The sequence below is a fragment of the Macaca mulatta genome, chromosome X (genome assembly GCF_049350105.2).
Source record: "Macaca mulatta isolate MMU2019108-1 chromosome X, T2T-MMU8v2.0, whole genome shotgun sequence".
NCBI classification, from domain to species: domain Eukaryota; kingdom Metazoa; phylum Chordata; class Mammalia; order Primates; family Cercopithecidae; genus Macaca; species Macaca mulatta.
This window is the reverse complement of record NC_133426.1, coordinates 117,490,253-117,512,169: the sequence shown is the minus strand read 5'-3', so window position 1 is coordinate 117,512,169 and position 21,917 is coordinate 117,490,253. Positions and strand designations below refer to the sequence as shown.

Here is a 21,917-nt window from a genome sequence, read left to right as displayed (position 1 = left end):
TTCAACTCTAGAAATCCAGTTGTCAGAGAAATAAGAAACGTTTTCCCCTTAACTACTATATCTTGCCCTTCCTACATTCTACTTCAAGTTTGATAAGTGACAGAAGAGAAGCACTTATGCCTTTATTTTTTCTTCACTCTTCTAGTAGCCTTTTTAAGAAATAAATAATTTAAAAGGAGTTTGTTTACTTGATGTGTCCGCTCATATAATGAATAGCAGAGATTCATCTTTTTTTTCCACTGACCACGTGTTATAATAGAATAAATATTGTTGTAATACTTACATGACAATGTGTCTACAGTAATAGCTCTTATCAAAAACAGTTCTTGGGAATTTTTTCTTGATTTTGGACTGGTGATGAAGTTACTGACCTTTGCCTAATCCTGGGAGCTGGTCAGTAATGATTGGCAAAACATTGATGGCATAGTGACACGTATCTGTTGTTGTTTACTTTTTTGTCATCATTGTTCCTATTAACAGGGGCCCCTAAAGTAGCAGAAATAGCCACCTCTAATTAGGGCAAGCTGATACGTTTGAAAAATAGCTGTGATGTTGCAGGTTGAAGGTCCATCTCACATGTTGGAATTCCTTTGGGACCAAATTTTACTCTCAGACACCATTAGTTAGCAGTAAATCATGCATCCTCCAGTTTCTATCTCTCTGTTATTGGCAAGTGATCACCTTAATTTTCTTGCACGTATCTCCTGGAAGCTGGCGAGGCATCCTTATTTCAATAAAATGAGCTGATTTGTGCTTTTTGTCCAAGATGATATACTGGAGTTTTATGTATTATTGATTATACTGCATAACTCACTAAATTATCTCCTGGGTAATGTCAACAACTTTTTAAAATTTCAAACTTATAAGCATGTACTGAAATTGACTTTATCATAGTTTCTCAAATTTAGTGATTGTCCAATGTGTTCATGGTGAAATTAGTATAATTGTGCTAACCACTCAGTATTGGACGACCATGCTCAAACTTGTCTTAAAAATTATGGTGTTCCAGCACTTTTGGAGGCCAAGGTGGGCAGATCACCTGAGGTCGGGCGTGGTGGCAGGCGCCTGTAACCCCATCTACTCGGGAGGCTGAGGCAGGAGAATTGCTTGAACCCAGGAAGCAGAGGTTGCAGTGAATAAAGATTGTGCTATTGCACTCCAGCCTGGGCAACAAGAGCAAAACTCCATCTCAAAAAAAAAAAAAAAAAATTATAGTGTTTACTTTTTTGATGTGCTATAAAAATATGAGTGTCAGTAATTGCAGAAGCATTGTTTAATAGCACTAATGGCATTACTGTTCAGCTCCTTGTCTGCCTTCAGTTCCTAAATTTACTCCTTCCAGGAGCTGTAGGTTTCTGTCTGGGTCATAATTAGCCAAATCCCATGTTGCTGAGATAATAAGACCAATACAGTTGATGAAATACCATTATGTTTTCATTTTAGATCAGGTTTCTATCAGCACTTAGTGTTTGAGTAAGATATTTGCATCCTCAAGAAGCATAGTTTGGAAGACACTGGTATGTGAGATAAATGCCACGTGAACAAATGAGGAAAGTGCTGTTAGGTTTAAAGAGAATGAAAAATAACTTTTAGCTGGGGTAATCTTGTCTTCCCATCAAGATTTCAAAGCCCTTAAAAGCATGAGCACTATTTTATGCATTATGTATTGTCACTGATATAAATACAAAAATGCAAAATAGTCTCTGCCAGCTGCACTATTTTATATAGTCTTTGTTGAGTATTACTTGACTTCACTACAAACAACATTGATTTTTAAAAGGTGATCAAAGCTGTATTAAAAAGGTATAGTGGAAAAATAATTTGAGAAAAGGTTAGTAAAGAATATGTGGAAGCTCTTTACCTTCCAAGTTCTAAAAACAGTGACCTGCACCTTACCAACTATGTAGCAGGAGAGGCAGAATTCTGTAAAGGTTATTATAGTCCTTGGTTCTAAAGCTACAAGATATAGGTTTGAATTATATTTCCATACCTTGATTAGTCATGTCAACTTGGGCAAGTTACCAAACCTCTCTGTGCCATTGATTCCTCAGTGGTAAAATGGGGCCAATAATGAGACCTACCTTGTAGGGTTGTTGTAAGAATTTAGTGAATTGAGATATGTACAACCCTTAGAGCAGATCCTGCCTCATAGGAAATGCCCAACAAATATAACTTGTTTTTATTATTGTTATCACCATTCTCATTTGGTTCTATATTTTTCTTGCACTTGGTTCCCTGGCTGCTTTTTACACTTATCATCTACCTCCTAGCCTTTGAGCCAAATTAGGGGCAGAAAATTCAGATGGCTCAGCTTTCAAACTTTGTCTAATAATACTCCTTAGAGGCTGAATTTGGGGAAGGTGTAATCTATTGGCTGAAATCAGTTATTTCGGTTATCTGTGGTTTTCAAGAATAATGGTGAACTCACATATATTGAAGCGATCCATTTAATAGTATCAGTGAAATAATCTATCTTAAAGACTTTTTAGAGAATAGATAGCAACTTGGCTAAAAGTTACATATTAAGAATACCTTCCTCATCACATCAATATATACTGTCCTTTTGGAAGCAGACTTTCCTGCAAGTCAGAATCTTAAACAGTTTGGAAGAGAGTTTTGGAAATGTGGAAATGTGCAAATGCACTTGAAACCCACATTTGTATAGCTTGTTTTATTTTAGTGCTTGAGTAGTCTTTTCAGTGGTCTTTATCTTTTATTATCCCCTTTCTTCTTTATCAAGTAAGAAAAGGGTAGGTTTTTCAACCATGCAGAACATATAGCTGATAGAAAAACTTATTCAGTTTCATATTTTAAATAGGTAAATATTATGTCAACCTCTGAGCTAATCCAAGCAAGAAAAATAATTCAGAATCAAATGCATAATATACAGGTTATAGCTTACTCTGCAAAATGGATTTAAATCTACAAAGTAACTTTTAGCTTACCTCCATTCAAGTTTTAGTTGCCCCAGACCCATGTAAGTATGAATATTTATGCTAGCCTAGTAATGCCATTTGAAGGAGCCACCTTGTAGGATTTGCTTCCACATGTATACTCAGATTCTTTCTGAAATGTTGAAGTAAGTTGTATATGTGAAAAGCAAATCACTTAAATGTTTGTCAGTGAGACTACACATTTATTGTACAGAAACAGTAACTCTCATCTCACCGAAATGGTAGAGAAAGATGCCTTATTTAGATGTTAGTCTTGGGAAATTCATAATCATCTCTCGTCAGTTAAATATGCTGGGATTATTAACATATTTAAAATATTTCTTACCATGTCCTTGAATGTTGTGGAACAGAAGTTTAAAAAGTATTGCTAAGACTTGACTGAAAAACACTCAAATTCTGCCTTAAAAGTATGTTCTGTTTTCTTTCAACTAATAAATATTTTGAGCACCTACTTTTAGCCCACAAATAGAGATTAATATAACAATGTTGACAATGATGATAGTATCATAAAAGGGGAAATAAAAATGGTTACTAAAATGAATATATATTCAACCTTGCTGATAAGAAAAAGAAAGAAATATTGGTTCGATTTTCCCTTACTTACCAAGTTGCCAAAACTTTAAACAGTCCGTTGCTGGGCAGTCTCACTCACTGCTAATGGGAAAGTAAATTACTGCAGCTTTTCTGGAAGGTAGTCTGGTAACGTAAATAAAAATTTTGAAAGTACTCAAAACATTTGACCCAAGAAATCTACTTCTAAGATTTTGCATTAAGAAAATACCTAATGTTGCAAACAGAACTTTATATATAAGGATCTTTGTCATAATTTATTTAATGGAAAGAAATGGAAACAACCCAGTGTTCCAAGATAGGGGATTGGTTAATAAATTGTGGTTCAGCTGTGTATTGGTTTAGAACTATGTAATTAGTCAGGAAGTATGGGGAAACTATTTAATGTCACAGGAATGTTCTGATATGTTAATTTATAATGTAGTTTATAAAATGTATATAATGTATGCTGTTAATTTTGTAATAAAACCTTTATACACATAACACATGGGAAAAAAAATCAGAAAGAGCTTCCTGTTTCCAGTCTGATACACAGTGATCTTGGAGGTTGCTATTCCTGTTGTCACAAGAAAAAAAACTGAATGAACTGAAAATCAACAATAGATGCAGTAAGATGGGAAATAGAAATAAAAGGTATACAGACTGGGAAGGAAAAAACAGCATTACCTTTGTTCATAGATGACATGTTTTTCTGCGTAGAAAATCCCAATGGATCAACAACAATGACAAACACACTCCTGTAACTAAGAAGTGATTATAGCAAGGTTGAAGTATACAAGGTTAATATAAAAGTCAATTGCTGTTCTGTCTACCAGCAATTAACAAGTGGAATTTGAAATAAAAAATACAATATTATTTCTATAAAGACTCCTTAAAATGAAACAGGTATAAATCCAACAAGATATGTACAATATCTATATGATGAAAGCTATAAAACTCTGATGAAAGAAATAAAAAACTAAGTAGAATGGAGAGATACTCCATGTTTGTGGTTAGGAAGACTCGATATTGCCAAGATGTCAGTTTTTCCCAACTTGATGAATAGATTCCATACAATATCAGTAAAAATGCCAGCAAGTTATTTTGTGGATATCAACAAACAGACTCTAAAGTGTATATGGTAAGGCAAAACCCAGAACGGCCAACACAATATTAAAGAAGAACAAAGTCACTACCCAACTTCAAGACTTACTATTAAACTATGGTAATCAAAGTTATGAGTTATTGGCAAAGTAATAGAAAAATAGATCAAGGGAATGTAATAGAGAGCCCAGAAATAGACCCAAATAAACATCATCAACTGATCTTTAACAAAGTAATTAAATGGAGAAAAACAGTCTTTTCAATAAGTGGTGCTGGAACAACTGGGCATCCACATCCAAAATATAAATAAATCTGGACATGGATTTCACACCCTTCACCAACATTTACTCAAAATAGAACACAAACATGAGTGTCAAATGCAAAACTAAAAAACTCTTAGAAGATAATATAAGAGAAAAATTTAGGTAACCTTGGATTTGTCAATGACTTACTTTTTTAACTTTTAGTTTAGGTTCAGGAGTACATGTGCAGGTTTGTTAATACAGACAAATGTGTGTCACGGGGGGTTGGTGTACAGACAATTTTGTCCCCCAAATACTAAGCATAGTACTCAATAGGTATTTTATCTAATCCTCTCTCTCCTCCCACCTTCATGCTTCAAGTAGGTCCTAGTGTCTGTTGTTACCCTCTTTTTGCCCATTGGTTCTCATTGTTTAGCTCTCGCTTATAAGTGAGAACATGCAGTATTTGGTTTTGTGTTCCTGCATTAGTTTGCTAAGGATAATGGCCTTCAGCTCCATCCATGTTCTTGCAAAGGACATGACCTCATTCTTTTTTATAGCCTCGTAGTATTCCATTTGTGTATATGTGCACATTTTATTTATCCAGTCTACTGTTGATGGACATTCAGGTTGATTCCATGTCTTTGGTATTGTGAATAGTGTTGCAGTGAACATATGCACGCATGTGTCTTTATGGTAGAATGATTTATATTCCTTTGGGTGTATACCCAATAATGGGATTGTTTGGTCAAATGGTAGTTCTGTTTTTAGGTCTTTGAGGAATCACCACACCGCTTTCCACAATGGTTGAACTATTTTACATTCTCTCCAGCAGTGTATAACCTTCCCTTTTCTCCATAACCTTGCCAGCATCTGTTATTTTTTGACTTTTTAGTAATAGCCATTCTGATGGGTGTGAGATGGTATCTAATGATGAGTTTGATTTGCATTTCTCTAATGATCAGTGATACTGAGCATATTTTCATGTGCTTGTTGACTGCGTGTGTGTCTTTTGAAAAGTGTCTGTTCGTGTCCTTTGTCTACTTTTTAATGAGGTTATTTATTTTTTACTTGTAAGTTTGTTTAAGTTGCTTACAGATTCTTGATATTAGACCTTCATCAGATGCATAGTTTGCAAATATTTTCTCCCATTCTGTAGGCTGTTTACTCTGTGGATGCTTTCTTTTGCTGTGCAGATGCTCTTTAGTTAGATTAGATTCCACTTGTCAATTTTTACTTTTGTTGCAGCTGCTTCTGGCATCTTTGTCATGAAATCTTTGCCAGTTCCTTCTTCTAGAATGGCATTTCCTAGGTTATCTTCCAGGGTTTTTATAATTTTAGGTTTTACATTTAAGTCTTTAACCCATCTTGAGTTGACTTTTTGTATGTGGTTTAAGGAAGGGGTCTAGTTTCAATCTTCTGCATATGGCAAGCCAGTTATCCTAACACCATGTATTGAATAGGGATTCCTTTCTACATTGCTTGTTTTTGTTGACTTTGTTGAAGATCAGATGGTTGTAGGTATGTGACATTATTTCTGAGCTCCTTATTCTGTTCCAGGCGATTACTTTTTAGATACAACACCAAAGGTTCTATCCAAGAAAGAAAGAGTTGATAAATTTGACTTCGTGAAAATTAAAAATTTCTGCTCTGCAAACAACACTGTCAAGAAAATAAAAAACCACAGACTAGGAAAAATATTTGCAAGGGACATATCTGATAAAGGACTGTTATCCAAAATATACAAAGAACTCTTAAAACTCAATAATAAGAACACAAACAGCTCTATTTAAAAATGGACCAGAGACCTTAGCAGACACCTCACCCAAGAATGTATACAGATGACAAATGAGCTTATGAAAAGATGCTCCACATCATATGTCATCAGGGAAATGCAAATTAAAATAAGAGTGAGATACCACTACACACCTATTATTATAGAATTGCCAAAATCCAGAACACTGACGACACCAAATGCTGGTGAGGATGTGGAGCAACAGGAATTTTCATTCATTGCTGATGAGAATGCAAAATGGTACAGCCATTTTGGATGACTGTTTGGAAGTTTCTTACAAAACTAAACTAAACATACTTTTACCATATGATCCAGCAGTTTCACTCCTTGATATTTACATCCCAAATTTTAAAATGTATGTCTCACAAAAACCTGCACATAGATGTTTATAACAGCTTTATTTGTAATTACCAAAACTTGGAAGCAGCCAATATGTCCTTCAGTAGGTGAATGGATGAATAAACTTTGGTAAATGCAAGCACTAGAATATTATTCAGCACCAAAAAGAAATGAGCTATCAAGCTGTGAAGAAACATGGAGGAAATGTAAATGCATATTACTAAGTGAAAGAAGTCAATCTGAAAAGGCTACATACTGTATGATTGCAACTATATGACATTCTGGAATAGGTAAAACTATGGAGACAATGAAAGGATCAGTGGTTGACAGGGGTTAGGCAAGAGAGAGGAATGAATAGGCAGAACACAGAATATTTTTAGGGTAGTAAAATTGCTCTCTTTGGTACTATAATAGTGGATACATGTCATTATATATTTGTCCAAATCCATAGAATGTACAATACCAAAGGTGAACCTTAATGTAAATTGTGGACTTTGAGTGATAATGATGTGTCAGTGTAGGTTCGTTAGTGGAAACAGTTGTACCTTTCTGGCAGGGGATATTAATAATTGGGGACACTATGCATGTGTGGCAGTGGTAACAGGGGGTATATGGGAAATCTCTGTACCTTCCTCCCAATTCTGTGAACATAAGACTGCTCTAAAAAATTAAGTATTAATTTAACATATAAAAATACATAAATACATTTAAAATATTTATACAATACTTTCCCACCCCCCACGGTTTATGGCTACATCAAATTTCTCTTCAGCAACTGCAAGCAAAGAAAGAAAGGAGTGAAATATTTAAGTTGTTGGAACAAAAAGGCTATCAATCTGGAATTCTGTATTCAGAGAATTTATCTTTCAAAAATAAATGATAAATAAAGACTTTCTCAGACAAAAAGTGAGAGAATTTGTCACCAGTAGACCTTCCTTGCAGGAACTATTAACAAAAATTCTTCATAAAGAAGAAAAATGTCGTAGGTCAGAAACTTGGATCTACTTAAAGAAAGGAAGAACATTAGCAAAATAATAAGTGAAATAAAATCTTTTTCTTTTTCTTAATTGATATAATAAAGAACAGTTAGTTCAAAATAAAAATAGCAGTGGTGTCTTACATGTCTGTAGCTTATGGGAAAGTGGAATGAGTGACAGGTGTAATAAGGAATGGAAGGGAGGAATTGAGAAAATTCTGTTAGAACACACCTATGCTACACATGCAGTGGTATAGTGTTATCTAAAAGTAAAAGTGGACTTGGATTAATGTAAATGTATATTGTAAACTCTAGGGCAGCCACTAAAAACTTCCTTAAACAAAGTATAACTGATATACTAAGAGAAGAGAGAAAATGGAATAATATAAAACGTTCAGTTAAAACCAGAGATGACAGAAAAAGAAAGGAAAACAAAAAAAAGTAATAAAAAAACTAGGGCAATGAATAGAAAGTCATTGCAAATACGGTCAATATTAAACTAGCAAATCAATAGTAACTTTAAATGTGAATGGTCTATATAAACCAATTAAAAGACAGAAACTGTCAGGGGATTTAAAATCCCCAAAATCCAACTATGTGTTGTCTATAAGAGACCACTTTATTTTTATAAATATTTCTAATAAATTTTATTGTGTACATTTAAGGTATACAACGTGATGTTGTGAGATACATATACATAAAAATTGTAACTATAGTGAAACAAATTAGTATATTTATTCATCTTACATAATTATCCATTTTCCCCCACAAGAGCAGTTATAATCATATTAATTGAACAATTTGTCCCTTCAAGTCAAATTCATCAGTTCTGATGGGTCAGATTCCTCAATTGTGACCAACCATTGAAGGTGAAATTCAAATTTTATTTTTTTAGTGGTTTTATTTTTGAGAAAATTTTTATTTCACCTCTCCCAATGGATAGACATTTATTTCAAGATACACTGCATCCTCTTATTGTCAATACTTCAAACCTACCAGCTACTGACATCTTGAAACAGCATAATTTGTTATCCATGACTCCTGAAAGTTCCTCATGTCACCAACCCTTATATGACACCAATGTAAAGATGGCTGTTTGTGGAAATGTGCTCACCACATTGCCAAGTGTCTTGGGTCTCCTTTTGAAAAGAATATTTTTTTCACAAAAGCCAACATATCCCCGAAAATGCAGCTTCATCTTCTATTGGTATGGTCTGTGGAAGTCACAGAGGCTAGAATTTCGGTCCATATTATGGTTGATAACTACAATTTCTGTTGCAAAGTATGCAAGCATTACTTTGAACTGCATCTGATGAAACTTGGTGGTCTAGGCCATTACTTGCAGATTGCCAAATCCTATTTTAGGAACAATGCTTTCAATTCCCTTTTATTACATGTCTCAGAACAATATCCTGTTAACTAATATGATGGTTCATTTTACTGTATATATGAGAAAAATTTCGTGTTAAACAATATATTTTGACTTTTGGTTTTAGTATGTTTTAGTACAAATATCCAGGGACAAATTCTTCAGTTGAATACATCCAAGAGGCACATTGTTCAGTTGATCTGCTATAATCTAATCATTTAGCAAAAATTCTGAATACAGTACACTATCATTAGCTATGGTTCTCATGTTGCACATTAGATCTTTAAGACTTGTTCATCCTGTATATCTGCTACATTGTATTTTTTGACCTGTATCTCCCATTTCCACCCCTCTACACCAATCATAGTCACCACTGTTTTATTCTGTATCTCTGTGAAGTTGACCTTAAAAAAAAGATACCACATAAAAGTGGGATCATGTGATATTTTTCTTTGTGTGTCTGGCTTATTTCACTTAGTGTAATGTATACCAAAGAATATTTTCAGCTATACAAAAGAGATCCTGTTATTGCCATAAGATGGATTGACTTGGAGGACATTATGCTAATGAAAGAAACCTAGTTTAAATATAAAGACACAGATGGGTTAAAAGTAAAGGGATGGAAAAATATATACTGTGCTAGCTCTAATCAAGAGAAAGCTGGAGTTGTCATATTAATTTCAGACAAAGAAGACTTTAGGACAAGGAAAATTATCCTGGAAAAATGAGGGGCATTACATATTAATAAAGGGGTATATTCCTCAAGAAAACATAACAGTCCTTAATGTGTTTGCACTTAACAAAGCATCAAAATATGTGAGGCAAAAACTGATAGAAATGCAAGGAGAAATACAAACTATTATAGCTGGAGGCTTCTATACCCCTTTATTAGTAATTTATAGATCCATCAGGTGAAAATCAGTAAGGACGTAGTTCAATTTAATCATCAGTCAACCAGATTTAACTGACGTCTGTAGAATACTCCATCCAACAACATGAGAATATACATTCTTCTCAAGATCACATGGAACATTCACCAAAATAGACCATATTCTGGGTCATAAAGCATACCTTGTGAAACACAAAATAATAGAAATCATACAATGTATACCTCCACGCCATACTGGAATTAAACTAGAAATCAGTAACAGAAACCTGTACAATTCCAAATTATTTAAAGATTAAAAACCACACTTCTAAATAATACATGGGTCAAAGAAGAAGTCTCAAGAGAAATTTTTAAATATTTTGAGCTAAAAGAAAATGGAAATACAACTTATCAAAATTTGCAAGCTGCAGCAAATGCAGTGCTTAGAAGGAAATATATAGCAAGGAATTAATATATTAAAAGTGGAAAGATTTAAACAATAATACAGACTGCCACCTTGGGAAGCTAGAAAAAGAAGAGTAAATCAAATCCAAACTAATCAATAGAAAATAAATTTTAATGGCTGCAAAAATACAGTTAGATAGAATGAATAAGATGTAGTATTTGGTAGCACAATGGGGTGCTTTTATGGATTGTGACATTGGTCATTTCTAAACTTTTTGCCTAAACCAGAATCACAAAGATATTCTCCTTGTGTGTTAGAAATTTTAAAGAATTAGGTTTTAAAGTCTATAATCCATCTTGAGTTTATTTTTATATATAGTATGTGATGTGGATTAAGGTTCATTTTAGTTTATGTTTTGTATATTACTATCCAAATATTTAGGCAGCATTTGTTGAAAGTACTATCCCTTTTCCATTGAATTCCCTTTACACCTTTGTTGAAAATCAATAATTGACCACATGTGGGTAGTTTTTGAATCTATTTTATTCTGTTGATCCATTTGTCTAACATTTTGCCAACACCACGTTGTCTTGAAAACGTCAGTCTGTTGTTGTTGTTTTTGCTTTTGAGACAGAATCTTGCTCTGTTGCCCAGGCTGGAGTGCAGTGGCACAATCTTGGCTCACTGCAACCTCTGCCTCTCAGGTTCAAGAGATTCTTGTGCCTCAGCCTCCTGAGTAGCTATGATTACAGGCGTGTGCCACCACGCCTGGCTAATTTTTGTATTTTTAGTAGAAACAGGGTTTCACCAGGTTGGCCAGGCTAGTGTTGAACTCCTTGCCTCAAGTGATTTGCCTGCCTCAGCCTCCCAAAGTGCTGGGATTACAGGCATGAGCCACCACACCCAGCCAAAAACTGTAATTTTATATTAAGTCTTCAACATGTTTCTTTTGCAAAATTGTTTTGGCTATTCTACTTTCTTTGCCTTTCCATATACATTTTTCATTAGATTACCAATTTTTATAAAAGATCATGCTGGTAATTGGATTTAGATTGCATGGAATCTATAAATCACATTGGAGACAACTGATATCTTAACAATTTTGTGTCTTGCAATCCATAAGTAAAATGTATCTCTCCATTATTTAGGCCTTCATTGATTTCTTTCATCAGTGTTTTTTAGCTTTCTGAGCGAAGATTTTACACATATTTTGTTAGATTTATACTTCAGTATTTTCAAGTTTTGGGGGAAGCTATTGAAAATAGTACACTTTCAACATTCAATTTCTAATTGTACATTATAAAATATATAAATGTGATTTATAAATTCTCTATAGTAACTTTTTAATAGATTCTTATAGATTTTCTGTGTAGAAAATTATGTCCATTTGTGAATAGAAAGTTTTATTTTTTTACTTTCCAGTATATAGGCCTTTTATTTGTTCTTCTTACCCAATTTCACTGGCTATTATCTCCAGGAGTAGTGAAGCAGACATCCTTGTATAATTCCTGATCTTAGGGGTAAAGCAGTCTCTTGCCATTAAGTGTAATGTTAGCTATAGGTTTTTTGTAGATGCCCTTTATCAGGTTGAGGAAATACTCATTCTACTTTGCTGAGACTGTCTGTCATGAATGGATGTAGAATTTTGTCAAGTGATTTTTCTGCATCTGTTGCAGTGATTACACGATTTTCCTTCTTTGGTTTGTTGATATGGTGAATTACATTGATTGGATTTTGAATGTTGAACTAGCCCTGAATTTCCAGGAGAAGCCCCACTTGCTCATAAAGTATTATCTTTTCTACATATTGTTAGATTTAGTTTGTTAAAATTTTGTTGCGAATTTTTGCATCTGTGTTCTTAAGGGATATTGGTCTGTAGTTTCTGTTCTTGTAATATATTTATCTGGTTTTGCTATCGGTGTAAAGCTTGCATTAAATATTCAGTTGGGAAGTATTCCCTCCTCTTCAGTTTTCTGGAAGGGTTTGGTAGAATGTTTGATATAATTCACCAGTGGAGCCATCTGATTCTAGAATTTTTTTTGTAAGAAAGTTTTCAACTACAATTTAAATTCCTTTAAAATATACAGGACTATTCAGGTTAGCTATCTTTTGTGTTTTTTGTTTGTTTGTTTGTTTGTTTGTTTGTTTTTTGTGAGACAGAGTCTTGCTCTGTCACCCAGGCTGGAGTGCAATGGAGTGATCTCAGCTCACTGCAACCTCTACCTCCCATGTTCAAGCGATTCTCCTGCCTCAGCCTCCTGAGTATGGGATTATAGGCACCCACCACCATGCCTGGCTAATTTTTGTATTTTTAATAGAGATGGGGTTTTACCACGTTGGCCAGGCTGGTCTTGAACTCCTGACCTCAGGTGATCCACCCACTTTGGCCTCCCAAAGTACTGGGATTACAGGTGTGAGCCACCACACCCAGCCTCAGGTTAGTTATCTCTTTTTGATTGAGCTTTGGTAATGTGTGTCTTTCAAAGAATTAATCCATTTTATGTTGTTTCAAGAATTAATCATTCTGTGTTGTTAAACTAACTGGCATATAGTTATTCACAGTGTTCCCTTTTTACCCTTACCCTTTTAATGTCTGTAGTCACTGCAGTGAAGTCCTCTTTTGTGTCTCTAATCTTAGTAATTTTTGTCTTCTCTCTTTTTATCTTTGTTAGTCTTGCTAGGGGTTTATCAATTTTATTGATCTTCCTAAAGACCCAGTTTTGATCTCACTGATTTTTTCCTATTGATTTTCTGTCTTCAATTTCATTGATTTCTGCTCTTTATTATTCTCTCTCTCTCTTTTTTTTTTTTTTTTTTTTTTTGGTTATTTTGTCCTACTTTTTCTAGTTTAAGATAATGATTTGAGACTTTTCTCCTTTTCCAATATAGGTATTTAATGATATGAATTTCCTTCTAAGTGCTTTTTTAGCTGAATCCCTAAGTGATGTGCTGTGTTTTCATTTTCATTTAGTACAAAATACTTTCTAATTTCCCTTTTGATTTCTTCTTCAACCCACAGACTATTTATATGCTACCGGCTTCTAAAAAGTGGTTATCTTCCTGTGCTGGGATTATGTATAATGTTCCTTGCTTCTTTTCTATTGTTGCCCTTCTTGTGTGTTTGTGTATGTTTTCCGGTTTTCTACATTGAGCATGTATTAGCTTTCTAATTAGAAAAAAGCCAATGAATATAAAATAACACTCTACATTTTATAGCACTTTATAATTTACAAAGTGCTTCATTTAATCCTCTGACATCCACTTGAGAAACATAATATTTCACAGATGTTGAAAAGGTTGTCAGGGTTTGAGTGACTCACCCAATGAGGTTATCAGGATTTGAGTGACTTACTCAATGTCACACAGATAGAGTAGGTTAGGACTCAAATCTAGATTTTCTGTCTCCCAGTATATTGTTCTGAATAAATTGAAAATAAAGTTTTGAAAAATAAATTGGAATTCACCTTGTGGGTATTTGGAAAGATTCATAGAGGTTCTTTGAAGCAATCATTGATACGAGGCATCTATCTCAGTTTAGTTTTAATTTAAATCTCTGATTACTAGTGAGGTTAAATATCTTTTAATATTTATTCTCTGGTATTGTTTGACCATGTCGCCACCCAAATCTCATCTTGAATTGTAACTCCCACAATTACCATGTGTCGTGGGAGAAACTCGGTGGGAGGTCAGTTATGGGGGCGGGTCTTTCCTGCACTGTTCTAATGATAGTGAATCAGTCTCACAAGATCTGATGGTTTTTAAAAAGGGAGTTTCCTGGCACACGCTCTCTTCTCTTGAATGCTGCCATGTGAGATGTGCCTGTCACCTTCCGCCATGATTGTTAGACCTCCCCAGTCACGTGGAACTGTAAGTGCAATAAATCTCTTTCTTTTGTAAATTGCCCAGTTCCAGGTATGACTTTATCAGCAGCACGAAAATGGACTAATACATTCTCTGTTCCCATTTCTTCTTTTCTGAATTGCTGTTTCTATACTTAGATTATTTTTCTATTGGATTGGTTGGTCCTAATTGATTTGAATGATTAAAATCTTCCAATACTAATATTTTGTTTACTATTTGTTCAGAATATCTTCTCTTAGTTTCCTGCTTATCTGTTTTTATTATTTCAATTTTGATCTTCAGGAAAATGTGCACTGGAGTGAGGAAAATTCGTGTGTTTGTTATAAGAGGAGTTCGTGTGTTTGTTATAAGAGGAGTATTGCTTTATTTTGATGAAAAGTGGGAGATAGAAGAGGATGGGATTAGAAAATAAGCCACTTGATCTTGGAAATTCAATTTACCAATCATTTGTCAGTTGCTTACACTTGCATATTGCCTATAATTGCTTATTGCCCACAGTGTACTAGGCCATGTGATGAATAGAGAGTAAAGAATAAATGTTACCTACTTTCAGGGACACTGATGGAGAAATATAACATGTAAAGTAAGGCAGTTAACATGGTATATGCTCAAGTGAACTGTGGTATAAGATAAGCTGTGGCTCTCAAAATTTCTGTTCCAGCAAAGGGGAGTGAGTGGTTTGAGTTAGTTGGGAGTTGTATTAGTCAGGGTTCTCTAGAGGGACAGAACTGATAGGATATATGTATACATGAAAGGGACTTTATTAAGAACTGACTCACACGATCACAAGGTGAAGTCCCACAATAGGCCGTTTGCAAGCTGAGGAGCAAAGAAGCCATTAGTGGCTCAGTCCAAGCCCCAAAACCTCAAAAGTAGGGAAGCCAACAGTGCAGCCTTCAGTCTGTGACTGAAGGCCCGAGAGCCCCCAGCAAACCCCTGGTGTAAGTCCAAGTGTCCAAAAGCCGAAGAACTTGGAGTCTGATGTTCAAGGGCAGGAAGCATCCAGCATGGAGGAAATATGAAGGCCAGAAGACTTAGCAAGTCAGCTTCTTCCACCTTCTTCTACCTGCTTTTTCTAGCCATGCTGGCAGCAAATTGGATGGTGCCCATCCAAATTGTGGGTAGGTCTTCCTCTCCCAGTCTACTGACTCAAATGTTAATCTCCTCTGGCCACACCCAAAAATACCCAGAGACACCCAGATACACCCATATAGGATACACCCAGAAGGATACTTTGCATCCTTCAATCCAATCAAGTTGACACTCATTGTTAACCATCACAGGAATTGTTTATGCAAGAATTCTGTAAGTTGAATGGGAGCAGGGACTTTGTATAAAAATTTTAGCTCATTTCATCTGCAGCACTTAGCATGTTGCCTGACAGTTAGTGCTCAAATATTTGTTTAATGATTGAGTGATGTTAACATGTGTAGGCAAAGCCAATTATAGAGACCTAACACAATGCATAGTCTATCGTTCCTATACCACCAACAAACAGCTCTGAGAATGTTCTGATACATCCACATTTCAGACATTAGCTTGCATTTCCAAAGAAAGGGAACACAACCTTTTCAAGAAAAAGAACACGTGATATGCACCCTTTATCATTGTAACAGAGCAGTAGTTAAAATTTTATATTGCTGACTATGGCCTTACAGTATAGTTTGAAATCAAGTAGTGTGATGCCTCCAGATTTGTTCTTTGTACTTAGTCTTGCTTTGGCTATGTGGGCTCCTTTTTGGTTCCATATGAATTTTAGAATTGTTTTTTCTAATTCTATGAAGAATGAGTGTGGTATTTTGATGGGGATTGCATTGAATTTGCTGATTGCTTTTGTCACTATGGTCATTTTCACATTATTAATTCTACCTGTCCATGAGTATGGAGTGTGTTTCCATATACTTGTGTCGTCTATGATGTCTTTCAGCAGTGTTTTTAGTTTCCCTTGTAGAGGTCTTTCGACTCCTTTGTTAGACATGTTCCTAAGTGTTTTATTTTATTTTATTGCATCCTTTGTAAAAGGAGTTGAGTTCTTGATTTGATGCTCCGCTTGGTCTCTGTTGGTATATAGAAGAGCTACTGATTTATGTACATTAATCTTGTATCCAGAAACTTTGCTGAATTCTTTTATCAGTTTTAGGAGCTTTCTGGAAGAGTCATTAGGGTTTTCAAGGTAAACAATCATATTGTCAGCAAACAGGGACAGTTTGACTTCCTCTTTACCGATTTGGATGCCCTTTATTTCTTTCTCTTGTCTGATTGCTCTGGCTAGGACTTCCATTACTTTGTTGAAGAGGACTGGTGAGATTGGGCATCCTTGTCATGTTCCGGTTCTAAGAGGGAATGCTTTCAACTTTTCCCCATTCAGTATTATGTTGGCTGTGAGTTTGTCATAGATGGCTTTTATTACATTAAGGTATGTCCTTTGTATGCCGATTTTGCTGAGGGTTTTAATCATAAAGGGATACTGGATTTTGTCAAACGCTTTTTCTGCATCTATTGAGATGATCGTGTGATTTTTGTTTTTATTTCTGTTTATGTGGCACACCACATTTATTGACCTACATATGTTAAACCATCCCTGCATCCCTGGTATGAAACCCACTTGATCATGGTGGATTGTCTTTTTGATATGTTGTTGGATTCAGTTAGCTACTATTTTGTTAATGATTTTAGCATCTATGTTCATCAGGATATTGGTCTGTAGTTTCCTCTTTTGGTTGTGTCCTTTCCTGGTTTTGGTATTAGGGTGATGCTGGCTTCATAGAACAAATTAGGGAGGGTTCCTTCTTGCTCTATCTTGTGGAGCGGTGTTAAAAGGATTGGTACCAATTCTTCTTTGAATGTCTGGCAGAATTCTGCTGTGAATCCACCTGGTCCTGGACTTTTTTTGTTGGTAATTTTTAAATTACCATTTCAATCTCGATGCTTGTTATAGATCTGTTAAGGGTATCTAATTCTTCCTGATTTAAGCTAGGAGGGTTATATTTTTACAGGAATGTATCCACTCTTCTAGGTTTCCTAATTTATGTGTGTAAAGGCGTTCATAGCAGCCTTGAATGATCTTTTGTATTTCAGTATTTGAAGATACTCCTGTTTCATTTCTCAGTGAGGTTATTTGAATTTTCTCTCTTTTCTTGGTTAATCTTGCTAATGGTCTATCAATTGTATTTATCTTTTTGAAGAACCAGCTTTTTATTTCACTTATCTTTTGTATCTTTTTTTTGTTTCAATTTCATTTAACTCTGCTCTGATCTTGGTTATTTCCTTTCTTCTGCTGGGTTTGGGTTTGGTTTGTTCTTGTTTCTCTAGCTCCTTGAGGTGTGACCTTAGATTGTCTGTTTGTACTCTTTCAGACTTTTTGATGTAGGTGTTTAGGGTTATGCACTTTCCTCTTAGCACTGCCTTAGCCTTATCCCAGAGATTTTGATAAGGTTCTGTCATTATTATCATTCAGTTTGAAGAATTTTTAAATTTCTATCTTGATTTCGTTTTTCACCCAATGCTCATTCGGGAGCAGGTTATTTAATTTCCATGCATTTGCGTGGTATTGAAGGTTCCTTTTGGAGTTGATTTCCAGTTTTATTCCACTGTGGCCTAAAAGAGTGCTTGATACAATTTCGATTTTCTTAAATTTATTGAGGCTTATTTTATGGCCTATCATATGGTCTGTTTTGTAGAAAGTTCCATGCTCTGTTGAATAGAATGTGTATTCTGTGGTTGTTGGATGAAATATTCTGTATATATCTTGTAAGTCCATTTGTTCTAAGGTATAGTTTAAATCCATTGTTTCTTTGTTGACTTTGTGTCTTGATGATCTGTCTAGTGCTGTCAGTGGAATATTGAAGTTCCCCACTATTACTGTGTTGCTGTCTATCTCATTTCTTAGGTCTATTAGTAATTGTTTTATAAATTTGGGATCATTGTACTGGTATAAAAATAGGCATATTAACCAATGGAACAGAATAGAGAACTCAGAAATAAACCCGAATACTTACAGCCAACTGATCTTCAACAAAGCAAACAAAAACATAAACATAGGGAAAAGACACCATTTTCAACAAATGGTGCTGGGATAATTGGCGAGCCACGTGTAGGAGAATGAAACTGGATTCTCATCTCTCACCTTGTACAAAAATCAACTCAAGATGAATTGAGGAATTAAACCTAAGACCTGAAACTATAAAAATTCTAGAAGATAACATTGGAAAAACCCTTCCAGACATTTATCGGGGGAACACACCCCCAATATTTCAATGTAGGTTCTTTCTATTTTCCATAAGTGTCGGCTGGCTGAGAAATAAAGAGAAAGAGTACAAAGAGAGGAATTTTACAGCTGGGCCACCGGCCAGGGGTGACATCACATATTGGTAGGATGGTGATGCCTACCTGAGCCACAAAACCAGCAAGTTTTATTAAGGATTTCAAAAGGGGAGGGGGTGCAAGAACAGGGAGTAGGTCACAAGATCACATGCCTCAAAGGGCAAAAAGGAGACCAAAGATCACATGCTTCTGAGGAAACAGGACAAGGGCAAAATCAGAAACTCCTGATAAGGGTCTAACAAAGATCACAAGGCAAAGGGCAAAAGCAGAATTACTGATAAGGGTCTATGTTCAGTGATGCACGTATTGTCTTGATAAGCATCTTAAACAACAGAAAACAGGTTCGAGAGCAGAGAACGGGTCTGACCTCAAATTTACCAGGGTGGGGTTTTTCCCCACCCTAGTAAGCCTGAAGGTACTGCAGGAGACCAGGACGTATTTCAGTCCTTATCTCAACCACATAAGACAGATGCCCCCAGAGTGGCCATTTATAGACCTCCCTCCAGGAATGCATTCCTTTTCCAGAGTAATCCTTGCTAGGAAAAGAATTTAGTGATATCTTCCCAACTTGCACATCCATTTATAGGCTCTCTGCAAGAAGAAAAATATGGCTCTTTTTGCCCGACTCCGCAGGCAGTCAGACCTTATGATTGTCTTCCCTCGTTCCCTAAAATTGCTGTTATTCTGTTCTTTTTCAAGGTGCACTGATTTCATATTCTTCAAACACACATGTTTTGTAATCAATTTGTACAGTTAACACAATTATAGTGGCCCTGAGGTAACATACATCCTCAGCTTATGAAGATAACAGAATTAAGAGATTAAAGTAAGACAGGCATAAGAAATTATGAAAGATTTTTTGGGAGCTGTTAAATGTCCATGAAATCTTCACAATTTATGTTCCTCTGCTGTGGCTCTAGCCAGTCCCTGTGTTCGGGGCCCCTGGCTTCCCGCAGCAGATATTGGCTTAGGCAAGGATTTCATGACCAAAACCCCAAAAGCAAATGCAATAAAAACAAAGATAAATAGCTGTAGCCTAATTAAACTAAAGTGCTTTTGCACGGCAAAAGGAACAGTCGACAGAGTAAACAAACAACCCACGGAGTGGGAGAAAATCTTCACAATCTATACATCTGAAAAAGGACTAATATCCAGAATTCACAATGAACAAATCAGTAAGAAAAAAAAAAATCCTACCAAAAAGTGGGCTAAGGACATGAATAGACAATTCTCAAAAGAAGAAGATATACAAATGCCCAACAAACATATGAAAAAATGATCAGCATCACTAATGATCAGGGAAATGCAAATCAAAACCACAATGTGATACCACCTTACTCCTTCAAGAATGACCATAATCAAGTGCAATACCACCATACTCCTTCAGGAATGACCATAATCACAATGTGATACCACCTTACTCCTTCAAGAATGACCATAATCAAAAAATGAAAAAACAGTAGATGTTGGTGTGGATGCAGGAAATGTAAACTAGTGCATCCACTATGGAAAACAGTGTGGAGATCCCTTAGATAATTAAAAGTAGAACTACCATTTGATCCAGCAATCCTACTGCTGGATATCTATGGAAAGGAAAAGTAGTCATTATTCGAAAAAGATACTTGCACATGCATGTTTATAGCAGCACAATGCACAATTGCAAAATCATGGAACCAACCCAAATGCCCATCAGTCAACAAGTGGATAAAGAAATATATATATATATATTTTCTTATATATATATATATATATATATATGTTTCTACTGAACATATATATATGATGGAATACTACTCATCCATAAAAAGGAATGAATTAACAACATTTGCAATGACCTGAATGAGATTGGAGACTATTATTCTAAGTGAAGTAACTCAGAAATGGCCAACCAAACATCATATGATCTCACTGATATGTGGGAGCTAAGCTATGAGGATGCAAAGGCATGAGAATGATACAGTGGACTTTGGGCATTTGCGAGGAAGAGTGGGAGGGAGACGAGAGATAAAAGACAACAAATATGGTGCAGTGTGTACTGCTAGGGTGATGGGTTCACCAAGATCTCACACATCACCACTAAAGAACTTACTGATGTAACCAAATACCACCTGTACCGCAATAACTTATGGAAAAATAAAATAAAATTTAAAAAGATTTTGTACATCGTTGTCAGACAAACCTGGGTTTGAGTCCCATCTCAGCTTCTTACTGGTTATATGACTCTTGATTTTCCTTATCTTTAAAATGAGACTAATAGCAATGTCTACCTTATGGGTCATCGTGGTGAGGATCCAGTGAGTGAAGTATATATAACACTAATCCCCTAATAGGAATTATATAAATACTCACTATGCCTCTTCCCTTGATGTGTAATAAAATGGGTGGAACTTGTGATTGCTTTTGAATTTTGTGACTTGGTTGATGTTTCCTAACAGGCATATTCTCCATCTCCTTCTTCACAGATTCAGAGACATATTGCATGTTTCAAGACAAGAAGTACAGAGTGGGTGAGAGATGGCATCCTTACCTGGAACCTTACGGGTTGGTTTACTGCGTGAACTGCATCTGCTCAGAGGTACAATCTCTCATGACATGTGATTTCCCAGTTTGCTTCTCAGCATGCAGAGAGGCCTTCAGTGCCCAAATGGCCAGTCACTGTGGGTGATACAATCCTGAAAGAAAGTAAAGAAGCAGACTGGTCGCTCTGTCTCATGCCTATAATCCCAGCACTTTGGGAGGCTGAGGCATGTGGATCACTTCAGTCCAGGAGTTCGAGACCAGCATGGGTAATATGGCAAAACCCCTTCTCTACAAAAAGTACAAAAATTAGCTGGGTGTGGTGGCACATGCCTGTTGTCCCAGCTAGTTGGGAGGCTGAGGTGGGAGGATCACTTGAGCTTGGGACTTCTAGGCTGAAGTGAATCGAGATTGCACCACTGCATTCCAGCATGGTTGACAGAGCAAGACCCTATCTCATAAAATAAAAGAAGAAAGTAAGAAGAAGATTGCAAGGAAAAATAAACATTTTCTGTCTTCTGTCCTCTCTTGCTTTTTGGCTTGATTTTTATGGGTTCTCTGAGTATTTGCTATGGACAGATATTTATGATCTCTTAGCCTAATGATATAGGGCA

General features: G+C 35.7%; 1 protein-coding gene across 7 annotated transcripts in view; it reads left to right on the top strand.

Moving 5' to 3' along the window:
* Positions 1 to 21,917, top strand: part of CHRDL1 (chordin like 1) — a 121,408-nt gene that overhangs the window by 11,402 nt on the left and 88,089 nt on the right. For all 7 annotated transcript variants that reach the window (XM_028841792.2, XM_015127989.3, XM_015127991.3 and 4 more), the window contains 1 exon segment: positions 21,249 to 21,361. In XM_028841792.2, coding sequence (XP_028697625.1) covers positions 21,249 to 21,361 — 113 coding nt within the window.